We start from the raw sequence: 17,914 nt of genomic DNA, 5'->3' as shown, positions 1-17,914 counted from the left end.
AGGAAGCTAACTTCAGCGTCGTCCGCCCGCAGGCACTTGGCACATTTCATTTGCTTGTTTCATTCCTGCACGTTTGTCACTTCCAATCCGTTTCGCCCTGGTGGTGGTTTTGTGTATGAACACCGTCAAACGCCGACGAGTGTAAACAATAGCTGTGCTGCAACGCAAGGTGTGGGTTTGTCAACGTGGGGTCCTGCGAGTGGTTCCAGGGAGTCCCCTGCAAAACGATGAACAAGTAAACCATGACCAGTCCTTTCTTTTGAAAGACGTGGGCGCCGTTGTGGGATGTGGCATTAACGGTTTTGATCGTAGTTTCCACTGCGGTTGAGAATCGCTGCTCTAAAGGCGATATTGTTCCACAGAGATGTCTCTTGGGTCAAACACACAGTCAGGTCAATGGGAGAAGGATTTGCGGTCAAGAACCCTTGCAAGTCAGTGTCAGTCAAAAAATATTTTAAGACATGTTACACCAATATACTTTTTATTTTTTAATCAATATTTATGTTCTTTTTTTTTTTTAAGAGTTAATAGGTTGGTTCTCATATGTTATACAATATCCTCAGATTCAGTCATTTGTAAAAACATTCATGAGGTGAGTGTATAAAAAAATGAGGCCGCCACCAATTTAACACAGGGCAATCCACACTCGTCCGTGAACATAAACATAAAAATGTATGCATTTTGTCCCTATGCATTTTACACATACATCTATAAAATACACTTTAAAAGTTATGGTTATTTGTTCAACTTGTGGTCATTATTCTCTTTTCCACCTATAATCATCATGAAAACTATGGAGAAAAAGTTCCATGTAGAAAAGCAAACCTATGTTACCCTGTGAGTCTTTCACAGAAAGACCTCGAGAAGGCAAAAACAAAAAGTCAAGTCTACCTTGCCGCATCCGAGCAAGGAAAAGGAAAAAACAACGTCTCGGTACAAACAGTGACGACACACGTCTGTGGCTGCGGCAAGCAGCTCCAGGGTCAAATCTACGACTCGTCGGGTCGTCTCCCCTCGCATTCTCATCAAAGGATGGTCGAGGAGATACCTCGCCTCAAAACGTCCAGGCATTGTCAGAGTAAACCCAACGGGTAATATTCTAGCAGAACTTTAACTTAAGTTTATGCCTGAGTTAGAAACCGCTGTCATTGGCTAAAACTGCCGAAAACAAAAGAACATCGGGCAGACAAGGCGATATAACCTTAAATGGAGTTTAACAGCACTTACCAATTCCACAAGGGTTACGGGCGGGGGTAAATAAATAATAAAGCTCAAGAGGAATATCAACAGGGGTTGTCAAATCGCACAAAAATTAACAAAAACATTTGTTGAGATTATTTATAGCAGAATACCTACTTAGCATCTAGCAATGTTGGAGAAGAGCTTCCTCCTTTACATCATCTCAGTGAGAGAGAGAGAAAAAAACAGAGCAGTCACCTCTTGATTGGTCAGCCAGTCTGATTGGAGGAGAGACGCTTTGTTGAAACTGTTCAAATTAACCATCATGGCACAGGGCGGCGCGCTCTCGCCACTCAACCCCTTCTTCACCGATTTGCTCAAAAGGAAGTCCAACCGCAGACCCGCTCAGTCCTTCCAAACCCCCCCCCCCCCGACTGCTGCGCGTGGTCCGTTTACCACGAATCCAGGCATTTTACACAGAGGCGGCACACTTTGCTTAACGCACAGAAAAATAAGCCGACAGACAAAAACAGAGTGCTGTCCAGTCCCCGTGGGGGTTTTGTTGACATTGTAGATGTGGGGAAAATGTGTTAATTTCTTTTTTTTTTTTTTATTGTTCATATATTAAGCAACTTATTTTAGGTTTTCATTCTCAAGAGGCAGACCCTGCAGCTCCTTAAAGTCATTGGTATATGATCTGTACAACTGTACAAAAAAAAAAAAAAGAAAATAATTTGAAGGACAGGGGTTTGGTAAAATGTGGGGCTTGATGGCGGTAAGTTGCAAATGCAGAGGTGGAGGAGGAGGGAGGGACACCATACACACAAAGCTGTGACGGAGAAGGTGGGATCATGCTCCTGAGTCCAAGTGCAAGCAAAACTCAAACAGAGGGATGAGACGCCCCCGGAGGGTTGAGATGCCGAGACAACCTGACGCAGGACAGTGAGTGACGGAGGATTCAGCGAGCAGGAGGATGATATTGTTTAGGGTGATAAAGGAGCGGTGACCAATCTAGCTCCAGAGTCCTGCGTAGTTGCCGTGCAGGCCCGAACAGAGCGGCCCGCCGGCGACGAACAGCTTGGTGCCGGAGTCGTCGTAGCAGTGGGTGTACACCGCGTTGGGGAAGGAGTTGATGTCGGAGAAGTAACTCCTCCAGGTTTCATCGTGATTCTGGAAAGGCAGCCGAGAAGTTTGGGGCGAGGGAGAGAGGGACGGGAGAAGAGGGAGAGAGGAGGAAAAGCACAAAAAAAAAAAAAGATCCAAAAAACCATCAAGCCACAAAGGATATGTATCGTGGTCTATCTGCTTTGCACCTCTACCGTTCTCAAAACAAAGTAGTGTTCACGCCAAGTAAGAAGTCATGCGTACCAGCCAGCCTGTCCCCGTGGTGAGCTTGAGGATGCCCTCTCCCGGGCGCTGCCGGTACCCGACGGCCGGGTTCAAGGGGTCCTCCAGGAACCTCTGAGCCCGTATGTCGTAGAAGAGCAGGGAGCCTTGGCCCGTGCCCACCGTCACGATGTGCTCGTAGAAACTCACCGAACGGATCCCTGTTAACGTCAAACATGGCGTTCAGACCCCCCGCCGGCGGTGGAGTCCTCCTTCCCCGCGTCCCCAACCTTCGACTATTTTGACGGAACCGACCTGGCGTGGGTTTTACTCACCGCTGCCCCGCTCTCTGGAGTTGACCGATTTGATGCTGTGCATGGGCTGCCGTGGATCCAGGAAGGAGACGTGGGCCTGGGAGCCCACGGCGTACACCGACCAGTCCTGTCCGTAGGCCAGGCACACGTTCTCCTTGCAGTGAGGGAGCTTGGTGGACAGCAGCTGCCGGCACAAAGACGGTATCAGTGAAAACATTCCCAAAATAACATGTGAATGCAATCAATTGTGAGTGTGAAAGATATAAAGTTATGAAGATATACAGATATATGCAGCTGCAATCTACCTTGCACAGGTTGTGTTCAGCCTTCCAGAGGTGGAAGTATCCATCCAGTGACACCGCACCAAGCTCCTAGCAAATAAATCAACAAACAAATTCGACGTCGGCGACAGGTGTTGGTTCTGTGTACACTCCGGCTCCATAGATTTATTCTCAACTTGGACACCATTAACCACGCCCTCTTTTCCCTGCCGTGTTTTCTTTGAGCTGGTTAGTGTCCCTAAATAGCAGAACTAAAAAGATCCATCTGCATCGTCATCAGACCATCACCTAGGAATTCACCGAATGTTCGGCCACCCCGGGGGGTGGGGGGGGGGCAGCTGAAGTTATGATGGCATGTTTGATGTCTGTCCAAACTCTTGAGTATTTAGCCGCAATATGCGACGCCTATTCTTGTTTCGTCAAAGTGAATGACTGCTGCGTTCAACATTGATTTATTGTTGATCAATGTTGAGAGTGCAGGGAGCAGGCCATCGCTGCCAATTGGAACGTCTTTCCTCTACAACATAATAACGATGTTTAATAATATGATGTAATAATATTTATGAGTAATAATGCTTTTATTATGTTAATTTTTATGATACCATCGATTTTTTTATTTCATTATCTTTCAAAATATAAACCAAATGCGAAACGGATTTAATTTATGCAAAGATACAAAAATTTCCAAATAAATGAAAAGAACTAAAGAGCTTTAAGGCTGTTTGGTATTTAGTTTTGGTTTCATTCTTGTGTCCCTTTCTTGAGGAAGCTATGTAAACATTCAGACAGGAATCTCAGTTGGGTGAATCACTACCAGAATTGGGCTTGGAGGTTGCTGCCTCTTTATGGTCGTCACAGTCACTCCTTCGATGATATGATAAAACAAATTCTCACTTCCTTTTACCACTACTTCTTTTTTAGTGAATGTGGCTTCATCGCCGCCATAGAAAGACAGAAGAAAAACCACGACCTCCACCTCAATCCAAGGTTCTAATCAACCGAGCCACCCCACAGGAGAAACCAATCAGGTCAAAATGTCAGGACCTCAAATTGAACTCTGAAATGAGAATGTGGTCACCTCACCTTGTGGTTGTTGTTGAAGGCCAGGGCTCGGACCTTACAGTTGTAAGGGTTGGTGTACTCCTTGGGGATGTCCTTGAGGGCGCGGTGAGAGATGTGGGAGTAGCAAGGCACTGCTTCCTCGCTCCGATCGGCTCGGCTCAGCACCTCGTCCGTCACCTCCCACAGGCCCATGGAGCCGTCCCTGGACCCTGGGGATTGGAGGAGACGGATGCGACATCGCCGGATTATTGGCAATCAAGGCCTCATGTTCATCTACTGTTTGGTTCCCACCTCCCGGTTTGATCCGCTCTCGTTTGGAGCAACAGAACTGTGACTGTTTGCGGTCTCACAACAGAATCAGCTTTTGATGGCAGAGATGGACTCACCGGACACGGCCATGCTGTCGCTGATCCATGCTATTGAGAAGATCCAGTCGTTGTGGCCGTCCTGAAACACACCACCACAACGTTAAGACACAGGGAGATTGGCGGGCCCTGGCACATTTTGGGAGCACGTACATCTCCAACGCAGACGGGGTCCAGTGTGGGCAGCCGGTAGACGGCCAGGCTGTTGGGGTTGTCCCCTCCTGTTGCCAGCAGCGTTCTGGAAGGGTTGAGCTCGATGGCGTGGATGCCGCAGCCCTGCTGGTCGAGCCTGGAGCGAGAGCCCGTGGTGTGAAGGAAATGGCCGCCGACCACAGCACCGACCGCCCCAGAGCCTCCGCTGCGACACGCCCGGTCCTTCAGCATGGGAATGCGGGTTATCTGCCCCGTGAGGACGTCGGCTACAAAAAGCTGCAGGCGGAGGGAGAGGCGTTCCATGTGGGAACACACAGACACTATGTCATTAAACACATTTCACTGATATACTGTGAGGCTGGTTATCGAAATTGGAAACTTTTATGGCAGAGCAAAATGCTTAAACACTACTGAATACTGAACAGCAGCGTGGCATTTAATGAAATTGAACTTGTTCTGGTCAGAAGTCAGAACTGCCTCTTTCCCTCGGTTTATGTCCAAGAATAGACAAAACTGAGTCTACATTTGCTTTTAGTATCTACAGATCTGAGGCCATCGGAAAAACTTGTGGCCTCAATTACACAGGGTCAGTCTTCTTTTTTAGTTTCCAGCTTTCCTAATTTAACCCTTGTATTATATTTCAATGTTGCATCAATGAATACTGTTTCGGCCAAAAATGGCACTGGCCATTGGCACTGGCACTGGCCTTATAGCACTGGCCAAAGATGGCCAGTGCTATAAGAGAGTGAGATATGCATAACTAACCTCCTCAATAAGTAATTATTACAAAGTACACAAAGTAAGCACAAAGTGCACAATATGCAGTAATTATTCATCAAACTTGTCATAATGTGCAAGTTTTTATTATTTGCTGGCATGTTTTTAATATCTTACACATGTAATATTTGTCTTGCATTTGATAAGGAGATTTGGCACAATAATATTCATTATGACGAGCTGGTTGTTGTCTCTGTGTACAACCTCATCCATCACCTCTTTCAACCTATCGGCTAGAGCTTTGGACAGGAGCTTGTAATCTGTGCACAGGAGGGAAACGCGGGACCAGATATTGATCTCCTGAGGATCTCCTTTCTTTGCACGAGAGCCATCACCGCCCTCCCGCAGCTCAGCGGCAGGGACTTCTCCGTGATGCTTTCCTGTAGCAAGGCCAACAGGTCTTCCCCCAGCTCAGCCCAGAAGGTTTTCCAAAACTCCACTGGGAGCTCTTCGCTGCCAGGAGCCTTTCCTCCTTCCAACCCCTGGAGCGACCCATACACCTCCTGTAGAACCGGCGGTTTCTCTAGCTCTTCTTTGAGCCCTCTGGACAGACTGGGCAGACCGTTGTTAAAGTGACTCTGCAGTTCCTTCATCTCCCCGTACTCACTAGTGCATGTGTGAAAGAACCTGCTCTGCCCACTCTTCTTCTCTAAACCAAAGCAAACCTTGGATGGGGCGTCCATCTGTGTTGCATTTAAAAACCTAGACCTGATCAACACACCTGAGCCCTGGTACCCGGTGGGTCTGCGAGACTTCAATGGATCTGGGGACTTCAATATGTCCTTAATTTCCTGTGGAACCTTAAAATGTTTTGCAGTTCCACTATTTCAATCTCTAGGTCACTTGATGTCCTTTGCAACATTGAAAGTGTACTGCTGACAGAGCTGTTTAACATGCTCCTTGCCAAATTCCCACCACTGCCTCCAACATGTTTCTCTGTTTTAAAAACATTCCAAAAAACATAAAAGCCGCCTTAAAATGAATGTCATGAAGTAACGATGTGTTAAATGTGTGTATTTACTTTTGGGTTTAATATTCAGAATTAAAACGTCACACAGCACCAGGGAATGCTTAGTTAAAACGGCAGACATCATTTTACACAATTTTTAAGTTTTAAAATCATGCCTACAACAGTAAAAGCTATGGAGCCTTGCCAGAGAGAAAATATTATCTCCAACATGAGTCCATGTGTACTACTATCTTTTACTCATGTTCTGTCTCCTCCATACGTCTACTAAACCATGCGCACCGATTATCGGTTTCAGTGTTTGCATGGAGGCAGGGTGAGGCTCTCTGTGGTTCCTAAATCCTAGAATTAAAAAAATCCTCACACTCGCAGGAACTTAAAACTGTGGGTGATTTATTAAAAAACACAACTATCTCCCTGCCCTACAGTTGGAGCGTATACATTTATAAATACAAAGTTAAACTACCAAGGGTCTGCCCTCCACCTGGAAAGCCAGCAGAGGGAGGCTACAGCCCTGCACTGACTGAGCTCAACACCACCTTGCCATTGCACGCACTCCTTCCTCCGGTCGCTCTCATTGGAGCCGTCACTGTGAGTTTCCTGAAGGAGCATTACATCCACAGCTTTAAGCTTCATAAATTCAGTTTTGCCCCCTTCATGTCCCTTGCCATTGTTTACATTCAGGGTTCCCATTCTTAAACCATTCATTGAGAGCAAGATAAAAAGTGACATAAAACATGAACGCAACACTAGTTTAAAACAGCAGCATAAAAAACTTTGACTGGTCCTTATCTTCCTTTCCTTTTATTATTCTGTAGCCTTCTTAGTCTGTGAACACTGATTCTACTTTTTATCTTATCTGCAACAGCTCTTTGCCAGAAAAATAATCTTCCTCCTTTTCCCCTTTCATGTTTTTTGTTGCTTGTAGAAACTGTTTCATTTTTCCCCACACCAAAAATTATTTGTTCCCCTGTTACCAGACAGGTGGATCACAGAGGCTTCACTGTGTGAGTCAGGAGTTCTCCCTCATGCTGGAGTCCAACTCTGACTCTCTCCACCGTCTGTGATGCTCCCTTCTGGGCCTGGGAGTTTACAAGGTCACATTTGGTCTTCCTCTGAAGTTGAGGTGTCTTCACGGACCCTTCATCCTCTGCATGTGGACACCTTCACAACCATCTGTCTCTATTACCTTTGCCAGCAACAAGTTTCTCCAGTTTTTCCAGCTTTTGAATCAGAAAAATCGGGTCTTTACCTGATTCACAATTACCATCTGCGGGAGGATTCCTCTCCCTACCCTCCTGTCAAACCTCTTGGTTCAGACCTTGAGTCTGACCAGTCACCTGGTTCGGACCTCCGGGCCAAGCCCGGCCGGGACCCTCGATCCCCACCTGGCAGGAAGCCGGGTGTCCTCTGGTGTCCTCCCGGACTGGAACGCCAGTCCGACCTCCGGTCCCAGCCCGGACCGGACTTCCGGGTCCCGCCTGGCTCTGACCTGGTCCTGGCACTGCACTGCCAGATCCACTAGCTGCAGCACTCTCAGGACCCGCTATAATTATATCTCCTTCCTTACAACACCCAAAACACCTTAGACTCAGGAGAAACATAAATCGCATTCTCAAAGTGTTCCATTTTTACCTTAAATATGAGGTCTACATCCTCATTTTGGTTGTTCAAAACCATAAGCACCTGTCTCCAGTGGGAGACCACGTGCTACAACAGGGGAGACTTGCAACCCGACAGGAAGAGGTTTTTTTTTTTTTTTGCAACCACACAACAGACAAAAGAAAAAAAGTTTGTAAACTCACTGCATAGACGCTGTAAACACCCTCTCACCATTCGCTCCCAGCAGGCACTCAGAGAGAGAGCGACTTAAACTGCTTTCACACATGCACTGCAACCCTGAGTGGTCAGGTCAAGCGGGTCAGCCACACAGGCATTTTCTTCATTTAAAACATATTTTACTTATGTTGTATTTTCTAAACAACGTGATTTTATAGCAACAACTATATTTTCTAGCGCCAGGTGGTATTCCACCTACATTACTGCATTAATAATAGTGTTCAGTAATATTGCAAAATGCAGCTACCAAGCAAGTAAATGCCATGATTCCATGTACAAGTTTTCTAGGGTTTCTAATTAGTTTGAACCTCTCATTGTTGCTCAATGAAAACAACAGCATGCAAAATTGTGATCCCGAGATTTGGGATACAGGCAGTGTAATATAGCCTTTCCTAGCATCCATTCTTCCCAGAGGGTTATCAGAACAATAGCGAGTTGTCAAATGGGGAGGGAAACCAGTTGAATATCTCACCGTGTTGCACTTGGTCCCGCACACGACCTGCCGGTGGTTAAGCCACTGCGAGGCGAACACCTTGTTGAGTCGGCCCAGAGAGAACTCCCTCTCCTTGAGGATGCCGGGGAGCCTGCCAGCGGCGAAGCCCCGCAGGCTCCGCTGCAGCCGCAGCTCGTGTTGCTGCTGCGGCCTGAACTCCCTCCCTCGTAGGGCACACACCACCGAGTGCCGACTGCACCACCACTGCTGGGCATGACGCGAAGAAGAAGAAACACGGCTCCGCTTGTGTGCAGACGGACACCAGCCCAACTGCTGAGAGAGAGGGAGAGAAGACCAGAAGGAGCAGAAAAAGTTAGAACCCTGTTCTGACCTGGCATTGGAAATGCATTCTGGGTAAGCCATGTGCAACCGTGTGGATTGGAAATACAAGATGTATTGAGGATCAAATCAGCCAAACCACATTCTGTGGCGTTCAGGGATTGATGGTACCACATTGTGGGTGAAAACATAAAAGCCCTGACTGCATCTGCCATCTGTGTTTACTTTCGGTTGTGTACCTTTCATTTGGTCAAACAATTTGATGAGTCATATGGCAACCCAGCCTGGGAACCAGACGAATCTGTGAGATGATGTTTTATTTGCTCCCGCAGATACATGTACATCTAGCCACCCACCTACTTCCGACGGGATTTGGTAAAAGTTTTATTTGCGTATAAATAGTAACGGTGTTGGCTACTTAATTATGTCATGCCAAACATCTGTGTATTATGTTGAACTAGAAGCCATATGAATTGGATGTTGGAACTAGCCTCCTAGCTTACCGGTATTTACAGAAGCTAGCTTGCTAGTAGTTGTAGTGTTGAGTTGACGACAATATAACAATGCCAATACAAACCAAGCAGCAGGCTGCAATTCATGCTGCTCTTTATTCTGTATTAACGTTAGTAGTAGCTAACTAACCTCCCTACACTACGATTCAGTGGGAGGTTACAAGCTTACACTTGATCAGTGCTTTGAGCTGTGCATGCCCTGCTGTCATGTTAACTTTTTTTTATGTCCCAGCTATAAAATTATAAACTATTATGAAGCATTCTAATGTACTCTGTTATCTCTACTGGCAGTCAGCCTTCAGATAGAGCTTTGTCAAGTTGGGAGAACTTTGGTCCATCATCAAAGAGGGTGAGTATACCTATAAAACAATAGCCTATTTTCAGTGATGGAAAAAGTAGACTTATCTCTTACTTAAGTAGAAATAGCACAGTGTAGAAATACTCTGAAACAAGTAAAAGTCCTGCATTCAAAATTTCAGTAAAAGGTTAAGTAAAAGTACAAAAGTAATAGGATCAAAATATAAAAGCACCAAAAGTAAAAGTACTCATTATGTGGAATGGCCCATTTCATAATAGTAAATATTACTTTGTGTTGATGCATTAATGTGTAGTTAATGTTGCAGCTGGTAAAGGAGAGGCTTATTTTAACTACTTGATATACTGCTGGGCAGCTTGTTAAATTTGACCAACGTATCACATGTGGTGGGATAGCGGAGGATGTTGAAGCAGGTTGGCAGGGCAGGCAGAGATGGGTCTCGGTCACATGCCGTTGTTTATGCAAGCAGTCTAAGGGATTGATGAGGTAGTTAAAGCAGCACTATGTCACTTTTGGTATTTGGCGCCCCTACAGTTTGAGTGAACTTCCACCTTTATACCACTGTCATAAAACTTGTTCCGGTGTCCGAATATAATTTGTTTCACAGGACAGAATTGAATCTTATCGGTCACGTTTCAATAACAGTCCGTGTTACAAATGCAGATTATAATGTACACCTAGGTTACAGCGGCCCGTGCATGGACCTCGCGTCTCCAGCGAGCACTCCACGGATCCCGAGGAGCTGAGCCGCGGGGAGAGAGGGGACAGGGATTGGCCTCCTGTCACCGGTGTAGGAACCAGATGTGCTCGGCCTGCCAGATCGGCTTGTACACGCTATCGGAGGGTAAAACACACCCCGCAGCGCAATGAAAGTGAGGGCCGGCAAGCGCAGGCCGAGGGGCAGGTGCCTGGCGCACCGCCGGCCCGTCTCATCCGTGCCGTTCTGGGAGGTGGAGAGGCTACATTTTGTATGAGAATTATAATAAAGTTTTGATCAGGGCCATGTTGGAGGAGTACCGGGGTCATTTGATCCAGGAAAACAAACATCTGTACACCACTAAGACAGCTTGCATGGGTTTGGCACCAAACTTATTGATTCTGTTCTAGAACACAGCACACAAATATTTGACTTGGCCTCCAATATTCAGAACCTCCCTGTACTCACTTATACAATAGCTTTTCTCTACCAGATATGTATTACACAGGCTACTTTGACAAGGAGGTTTACCAGATACAAACACCCCACAGCAGCTCACAATCAGGCTTGTCAATACTGAGGTCCTCAAACCAAATCTAAATGGATGCACGCGCTTAGGAAATAGGGCTCGAGTCCAGTAAAGAAATGTGGCATTGTTGTGCAGAAGTATGTTATAAGACACGATCATCTCTGTGTGGAGGTGGGAAAGTGGGACTTTGTTTCAGCTGTGGCTGGTTTTGTTTAGTGTTTTCCTAAATAAATGACTGATTACTCGTGAGACTTTTTTATTAACTATATTGTCTAAATGCATCTGAATGAGGCTGGCATAATTGATTATTGAAAATGGCATTGATGTGTTTTAATTAAAAAGACGAACAATATGGTTATTACATAATATACTTTTAATAACGAAACATACATTTAAGTTAAACTTTCACAATAGAACTAAGCAGAAGACAAACACTCAGCACACAACATATGTTCTAACTAAGAAACAGAGAAGATTAAAAAAACCTAACAAATGTAAACCAAAGTAGAGCAGCATATTAAATGACAATGTTTTCAACAAGGTTTCAAATATTATAAATAAGTATGAAAATATTTACAGGATTGATGTGCTGCCCACACCCCCAGTCTTTAAATAGGGACATTTCTCCAGTCCTTAAGCTTGGACCTCATCCACTGCCACAACTCACTGTACTTTGGCTTTCCTAAAACGTTTCTGTCGAAGCCAGGGAATTCATGGAATTGTCTGCCCGGTTGGTTTTTAAAAGGTTGCGCCTTCCTAAAAACCTCAACCGGGTAAGAACACCCTCCATCTCTCAAGCTGCATGGTGGATGCCACTGAGCCTTGAGAGCTCTAGCGCTGTGTCTTTTTTGTTTATCAGCTCCTTGAGGAATCCAATGGATGGGCCGATCCTGTGCGCTCTGTCAGGTTTGGTCCTGGACCCTTCAAAAACGACAAAAAAGAAAGTTGCTCTGGTGTTCTAGGTGCAGGTCAAGGAGGTTGTTTTCACCACCCCACCCACCCCCCCATTCCATAATCGGTTCCATGTTAAAACTGTGAGCAAAGCGAGGGGATAACATGGCGTTGACCTGCAAGGTCATAAGAAATGTACTGTACTTGCAATGGCTGTGACCATGTGCTTTGTGGTACAGCAGAGCGATGTACAGTCTCATCAGCTTTTGACCGTCCCCTTCGCTCCCATCACGTCGTCTTGCCTGTTCAACGGGAAGAAGCCAAAGAGGGGTCTTGATTCGGTGTGGTCGTTTGTGGTCCTGGTTGGTGGGATTGGTTGTCTTGGGCACTGGCACGGAAGATATTGGCAAGGTTGTGTTTCTTCTTTTCATGATTTTTCTCTTGCCTTAAAGTCCCTGTAAAGCAAAATAAGTTCTGAGCTTGTCACACTACAGAAAAATGTGATAACAACCCAGCCAAATATGAATGATTTAAAAAAAAAAAAAAAAAAAGGCAAGTATATATATATATATATATATATATATATATATATATATATATATATATATATATTCAAAATTGTACAGCGGAGCAGAGGTCGCGGGTAAAAAATTGCACCCCAATCGCTCCCTCTCCATGCCTAATGCAGAATTTACACTCATCTCCCTCTCCCTCTGCATTATTCCCGGGGGTGCACGGCCTTCTCCCTGGGTGTTCGGGCTGGGAAACACCAACACGTTCGGTGCCAACACTTGGTATGAGTTCAGTGTCTCTCTGAAGACGCCTTTTACTCTAGGTGTTCATCCCCAAAACAGCGTTTTGTCTCAAACCCCGGGCTGTTAGCTTAGCTTATTTCACCACTGATGCTCCAATTCTGGCCTGGTGCTGATGTAGTGTTGGAGGACGGGCCATGCCAAGTATGATGGCTACACTTCATCGGGTCATGATTTAGGCCCTCCTGAAAAATCCAGACCATAAAAATTGTGAGAAACCGTATAAACGGTCTAACGCCACAATTTAGAACTACATCGTTCAGTCTTTACACATGTTTTCAGCAATTACTTTCTAACATGTAAAATGTGTTTACAAACAAATAACTGAATATGACTTTCCAGGGACTTTAAGGTATGTGTAGACATCTCCACACCCATCAATACGCCAGGGAAACTGCTTCTTCTGCAGAGGCTGTGTCGAAATTTCTCTGCAGCTTCTGGGATATCAGCTAACATGATCGAATCTGTCTGTCTGTCTGTCTGTCAAATCTGTCTACAATTTGTGCTACGGTTCCATGCAGCCGGCTCCTCTTCACATCTGGGGATCCAGCATTGATTTTCTCTGGAGAAAAAAAAAAAAAAAAAAAAAAGTCTGGTATTTCTGTACACGGAAAAAAAAATGTTTTATTGACAATAAGTGTGAGTGTTATTAGCACAATAGGCATCACAAAATGTGAAATGTATTTTGAAGCACCTTAATACAATCTTAAATATGTTTTGAGTTTTTCTTTGTTGAGTAAATTCTATTCTATAGACCATTTTTAACGATCCTCAATCACTATCTACACAGTTCATGTGATAAACGTGGGTTGCAGGATGTCACAGGTAAATGGGGAGTGCAGTCGTCTTTCCTGGTCACAACCCTCAGTTTGCTCACACTGGCATATCGGGAAATATGATAGGCTACCAAATTGACTTAACTTCTGAGTGCCTGGTAGCCTACAGAATGGATGCTAATAGGACAGTTGAAATTCGAGCCCACGTCATTCTCAAAGTCTAAATATGTCACATTTAAGAAGCAGGAGATTAAAATCACTTTACAACAAGCTTACCTCTGTAATACTTGGATGGATAGGTGGATATTCTGGTCCGACTTGGAGTTGAGACATTGGGGCAAAACCTTTTCAGAGCCCCCGCCATCTTTGAAGGAAGGGGCTCGCCATTCCTTTTATCTGCTGCCGTTGATGCAGGTGGTTCTTCATTGGAATCAGCTTTTTTTCCCCTTCTCATCTTCTATGAACTGGTGAATTCCGTTAGATTCTTGGAAGTAGGTTGGTGCACTTTTGACAAATTAGTTCCAGTTTTTGGGGACTTTGGATCAAAGTCAATCGTAGCTCAACAAGACAATAGAAAATGACTTTGGCCTTTCCTGTTTTTTTCAAAATATTTTGGTAAAGTGACTAATAACATCTTGTATTTTCAAATTCTTATGGCAAAAACAGCAACACTCCCTAAGACATATTGATACTACACCATGACAGCTAGTCTCTGCACGCTGTAGTCTGTTTACATTTTTTGCCGTCACTCAGCGCTACGTCACGGGTTTCGTTGCTCCGATTGGTTGTAGGTCTTTCCAATTGTGTCCAGAGACATTTTGGTCTTCACCCAGTAATAACTTCCATCGAAAATGAACTGAGAGATTCCTGACTCATACGCATGTGCGGATTGGTCTGGCAATGTCAGGCTAATGGCAACCAAACCCTATGAGGACATTTCCAACACCTTAAGGAAAACGGACACAACCAAATGTGGCAAAAAACAGGAAAAAAAATAATATATATATATATATATATATATATATATATATAAAAAATAATAAAAAAAATAAATAATTTTATATATATATATCTATATATCTATATAGATATATATATATAATTCTTTTTTTTAAAGGAGGAGCGTTGGACAGTCAGAAAAAAGTAAGATGGAAGGGATCAGAATGGTGCTCTGCAAACGCAGGGAGGTAGATCAACCTAAGAGATTAACAAAAGCCTCTTTTGTGTATTAGAGCAGTGAAATCTAATAATCCATTCTCAAAATAATTACCAAGGCACAACTTTTAGTGTTATAAAATGATTAAAACGCCTTTTATTGGCTTAATGACACTTTTTCGGCCTACATGCCAGCGAATCTCTATCCCTTCAGAAAGAGAATGGTTATTGGCACATTTTTACAAATTTACTGCTACCACATACAAAAGAGGCCATTGTCAATAATGCTGCGAAACACATCAACGCACTCATTTGCATAAGGGGAAGGCAATCAAAATCTGGAGACCAATTTCGGAGACGCAGGTTGACGCCAGGGGTGACAACAATCCATCTTTATCAATGTGGATGTATCTGGACACGAGACGCAACGTCTGAAAATGGCCAAAGGTTCTAGTACAGTGCAATATCTATCCCAATTAAACAAAAAACATGGTTCATATTTAAAATCCCATCGTATAAAACACACATCTCATGCTTGACTAAACTAATCACTAAACTAAGTGCATGGAGGAAATAGGAAAAAATAAAAAATAATTATATATATATATATATATATATATATATATATATATATATATATATATGGATATATGGATTATATTGTGTTTGTGTGTACATACATACATACATACATACACAGTATTTATATAAATTCGTTGGGATTTTAAAATGTAATGGTCGTGATAAACTGTACAAATGAAAATGAGTCTACAGCCTGCAGATCAGAACCTGTATCGTGGTGGTGTAAGGATGTTTATTTCAACATTAATACGCAGACGTTGCCATATGTCACTGAAATGATTGCAATCGGTTTTCAGACCGTTCGGTCCTAAATGACAGTTACCGACGTTCACGCGAAGAAAAGTCGTCCGTTAAATGTGCGCACACCAACGGTGTAATATTAGTTTAATATGACGGAACGAATGCTAAATAAAGACACTAATCCACGTTCCCGGTGACGATTCCTGCGTCTGTTAGCTGACGGTAGCCGACACCGGCTAGTTGTCACGTTGTAATGTAACGTCAATACGCCGCTGCTACTAGCTTAGTTAGCCTCCGCTAGCATACGCGGCTAACTCACGGGGAACGATGGTCGCTCGGTGTACGCCTACCTGTTGTTGGTCCTTGGGCTCCCCCGCCTTCCTTTTCCTGCTAACTGTCTTTCTCGCCATAGTCGGACACACTCAGGTCCCTCACCCACATGGAGGGTAATAGCGACGCCGGACACTGGATCATATAATGGCGATGAGCTTATTTCGGTTCCCCTTGGCCTTCCGTCCCGGCGGCCCGCAGGGAGGATCGCATAAAGGGTGGATGGCGAGGGATGGGCGAGCTTCTTCTCCGAGGAGCCGATTCGAGGCCCCTCTCCCCGGGTTCCGTCCCCTGGTTTTAACCCCTTTTTCCCTCCGACGGTGGCGTCAGCGGCCGCACTCGAATTCAACGTCAACAAAAACAAGGTCGCACGGGCACGCCGTACGTGCGCGGGCACGCCGTATGTGCGCGCCCGTTCGCCCCGTCGACGTCAGGTGACGTCGTCGCCGCCGTGCGCCCCGGTGATTACCCGGTGACGTAGCGGTGAGCGGCTCGGGCTCATTTTCCGGATTCGGTTCTTGACGAGTCGCCCGGTAAGAAAGAAAGAAAGAAAGAAAGAAAGAAAGAAAGAAAGAAAGAAGGAAAGAAAGAAAGAAAGAAAGAAAGAAAGAAAGAAAGAAAGAAAGAAAGAAAGAAAGAAAGAAAGAAAGAAAGAGAGAAAGAAAGAAAGAAAGAAAGAAAGAAAGAAGGAAAGAAAGAGAGAAAGAAAGAGAGAGAAAGAAAGAAAGAAAGAAAGAAAGAAAGAGAGAAAGAGAGAAAGAGAGAAAGAAAGAAAGAAAGAAAGAAAGAAAGAGAGAGAGAGAGAAAGAGAGAAAGAAAGAAAGAAAGAGAGAAAGAAAGAAAGAAAGAAAGAAAGAAAGAAAGAGAGAAAGAGAGAAAGAGAGAAAGAAAGAAAGAGAGAAAGAAAGAAAGAGAGAGAGAAGAAAGAGAGAGAGAAAGAAAGAGAGAGCGAGAGAGAGAGAGAAAACTTCCGGTGAACGAGTCTTGAGAGTCGTTCGGCTCCGAGCTGTGCACGGAGCCGAACGACGACCGTTTGGCCGGGAGAAGCTGCGACTCCCGGTGCCTCCCGGTGCCTGCTCCTCAGGCCAGCGAAGACATTTATTTCGGCGGAGAAATGCAACGTGTGAGTGACGCACGCGATTCACCGGGGAATTCAAGCGTGAATAAGCGTTTTTGGTCGAACTCGAAGAACGAGTCGTTCGCTCCGAACGAGTCGCTCGTGCGTCTCGCATCACCACTCGTGACGCAACAGAAATGAAAGAGTTTTGTTGCGTGACCAGACCTCTGCAAAGGAAGACAGTGTGTGTTTGTGTGTGTACACACACACATATATATATATATATATATATATTACATGAATTTCCCTCCCAGGGATGAATGAAATTGATAAATAATCGACTCCGCATGCACGCTCAATCTCCTGTTAATAAAGTTTTTGAAATTTTGACAAGAGACTCAATGGTTTATTGTATATTGTACAGTTGAATACTTATTGTTTCCTATGTTGCTAATGGAATATTGCCAGTTGGTCCTAACATTGCGATGGTTAAAACACCTCCGGGGATGAATGGGCTGCTGGTCAATTTACCTTCATCGATATAGTTAAGGCAATAAACAAGTTATTACATATACCTTGAAAAAATTGGCCACGGGTGACCGATCCAAACAGGCAGCCATTATGATTGTCACCGCCTCAAAAAGAGAGACGTGGATTGTAACGGAGCGCAGGCCCCCGCTACTGAAATAGAAAAGCCACAAAGATGACGGGGGCCGCGACGATCCGTGAGCGATAGCTCCGTCTGAGAGAGGATTTCCTCAGCTCCATGGGGTCGGCTCCATGAAAGCGCTTGCGCTAAAGGACAAATAAAGGCTTCGTCTCTATTGTAGGGGTTGCTTTCTGTTTTTTTGCTGACAAGCAGACACCATCAGAGGTTTCTAGCTCATTAACAATACCGGGAAGAACAATGCGCTTTCATAATTGTTATTTTCTGGTGGAACCTTCAAGCACCAGGGGCGTGCTCTTCCTATTCTTACACGGC

General features: G+C 44.6%; 1 protein-coding gene across 2 annotated transcripts; it reads right to left on the bottom strand.

Annotated features, from left to right (window-relative positions):
- Positions 1 to 464: 464 nt before the first annotated feature.
- On the bottom strand, positions 465 to 16,234 carry dcaf12 (DDB1 and CUL4 associated factor 12). Of its 2 annotated transcripts, none has more exons than XM_080000203.1 (9): positions 15,896 to 16,234; positions 8,736 to 9,029; positions 4,681 to 4,956; positions 4,549 to 4,609; positions 4,184 to 4,371; positions 3,125 to 3,190; positions 2,841 to 3,003; positions 2,548 to 2,726; positions 465 to 2,349 (listed from the first exon to the last, which is right to left on the bottom strand). In XM_080000203.1, exons 1-9 carry the CDS (start codon positions 15,953 to 15,955, stop codon positions 2,191 to 2,193), a joined length of 1,446 nt encoding a protein of 481 aa, XP_079856329.1. In that variant the 5' UTR covers positions 15,956 to 16,234; the 3' UTR covers positions 465 to 2,190. The 2 variants fall into 2 exon arrangements, with proteins under 2 accessions (XP_079856329.1, XP_079856330.1); XM_080000204.1 differs by having other exon boundaries at positions 8,736 to 9,026.
- Between the last annotated feature and the right edge of the window lie 1,680 nt (positions 16,235 to 17,914).

This window comes from Zeus faber, assembly GCF_960531495.2.
Source record: "Zeus faber genome assembly, chromosome: 5".
NCBI lineage: Eukaryota > Metazoa > Chordata > Actinopteri > Zeiformes > Zeidae > Zeus > Zeus faber.
Note: the sequence above shows the minus strand (reverse complement) of the source record. Positions and strands in the feature narration are given on the sequence as shown.

What these genes read in the sequence shown, in the direction of transcription:
- dcaf12 (XM_080000203.1), bottom strand. Translation starts at nt 15,955, where the DNA reads ATGGCGAGAAAGACAGTTAGCAGGAAAAGGAAGGCGGGGGAGCCCAAG. An exon ending in GCGGGACCAAGTGCAACACG is followed by an intron (nt 4,957 to 8,735) that starts GTGAGATATTCA and finishes CTCCGCCTGCAG; the next exon opens with CTTTTTGTAGCCGACGTCCT. An exon ending in CCTTCAACAACAACCACAAG is followed by an intron (nt 3,191 to 4,183) that starts GTGAGGTGACCA and finishes TTTATTTGCTAG; the next exon opens with GAGCTTGGTGCGGTGTCACT.